General features: G+C 52.8%; 1 protein-coding gene across 1 annotated transcript in view; it reads left to right on the forward strand.

Annotated features, from left to right (window-relative positions):
- Positions 1-1,159, forward strand: part of LOC101854230 — a 2,548-nt gene that overhangs the window by 1,005 nt on the left and 384 nt on the right. The window contains exon 2 of the mRNA XM_005113199.3: positions 181-891. Within this exon, the coding sequence (XP_005113256.1) occupies positions 572-891 (320 nt within the window). The 5' untranslated portion in view covers positions 181-571. The remainder of the gene's footprint in view (positions 1-180; positions 892-1,159) is intronic.

Here is a 1,159-nt window from a genome sequence, read left to right on the forward strand (position 1 = left end):
AGTGAGCAGAGTAAGCCTGATTCCCTATAAGGACTTCTCTGTTGACATCCACCCCTTGGCGCTGATATAACCTAATGCAGTTGCGAGCGCCGTAAAACCGTACTAAAACTAAAACACATATAACTCTCTTCTACAATAAACTAACATTTAACCAGGTAAACATCTTTTTCTTTTCCCCAGGAGTCTCCAGTCATCGTCTACAGACGGGCATAGAACAGGACTGAGTGTTGCGAGAAGTGGTCATTTCACATAGGCCAGTCTAGCACAGAACACATAGGCCAGTCTAGCACAGAACACATAGGCCAGTCTAGCACACAACACATAGACCAGTCTAGCACACAACACATAGACCAGTATCCCAAAACACACAACGACCAGCGTTGCACAGAGTATTATTTTGAAATAGGTCAGTGTCTCAAAGAACACACGCACACACACACACAGACAAGTGTATCAGAGCACACAGAGACCAGTGTGTCGTGTGTCAGAGAACACATAGACGCGTGTGTGGTGTCGTGTGTCGCCTAGAGAGCACACATAGACACGTGTGTTGTGTCGTGTGTCGCCCAGAATGACCCGTGAGAAGTTTGAGTTCACCGATCCTAACGCGGGCGGCAGCGAGACCAACCTGACCATGGCTTCCGGCGGAAGGAAGAACGGCGGATGTTACGTCAGCGGGGTGGTGGGCGTGGCCCTCACGCTAGTCGCCATCTTGATCGCCGTGGGCGTGGGCCTGATCGTGCACCTGGCGGAAGGGGAGAGGGAGCTGGTGTGTCAGTGTGGCTCAGGGGACGGACATACGGGGGCTGCCTCGGCCGACGCCATCAAACAACAGTGTGAGCAGTGGGCGGGCCAGGGAGACCAGGACATCTGTAAGTACATCACGTGCCGGTGTGTGTGTGTGTGTGTTTGTGTGTGTGTGAGTGTGTGTGTGTGTGTTTATGTGTGTGTGTGTGTGTGTGTGTGTGTGAGTTTGTGTGTGTGAGCAACTCGCGGGGCAGGGAGACCAAAACATATGTATACAACACGTGCCTGTGTGTGGTGGAGGGAAGGGAGAGGGGGTAAGAGAGGGAGACGCTGACATCTGTGAGTATATCACGTGCATATACTTGGGGAGGGGAGGGGAGAGGGGATTGGAAGGAGGGGGGGGGGGGGGAAA

Source organism: Aplysia californica, unplaced genomic scaffold, assembly GCF_000002075.1.
Source record: "Aplysia californica isolate F4 #8 unplaced genomic scaffold, AplCal3.0 scaffold01708, whole genome shotgun sequence".
NCBI lineage: Eukaryota > Metazoa > Mollusca > Gastropoda > Aplysiida > Aplysiidae > Aplysia > Aplysia californica.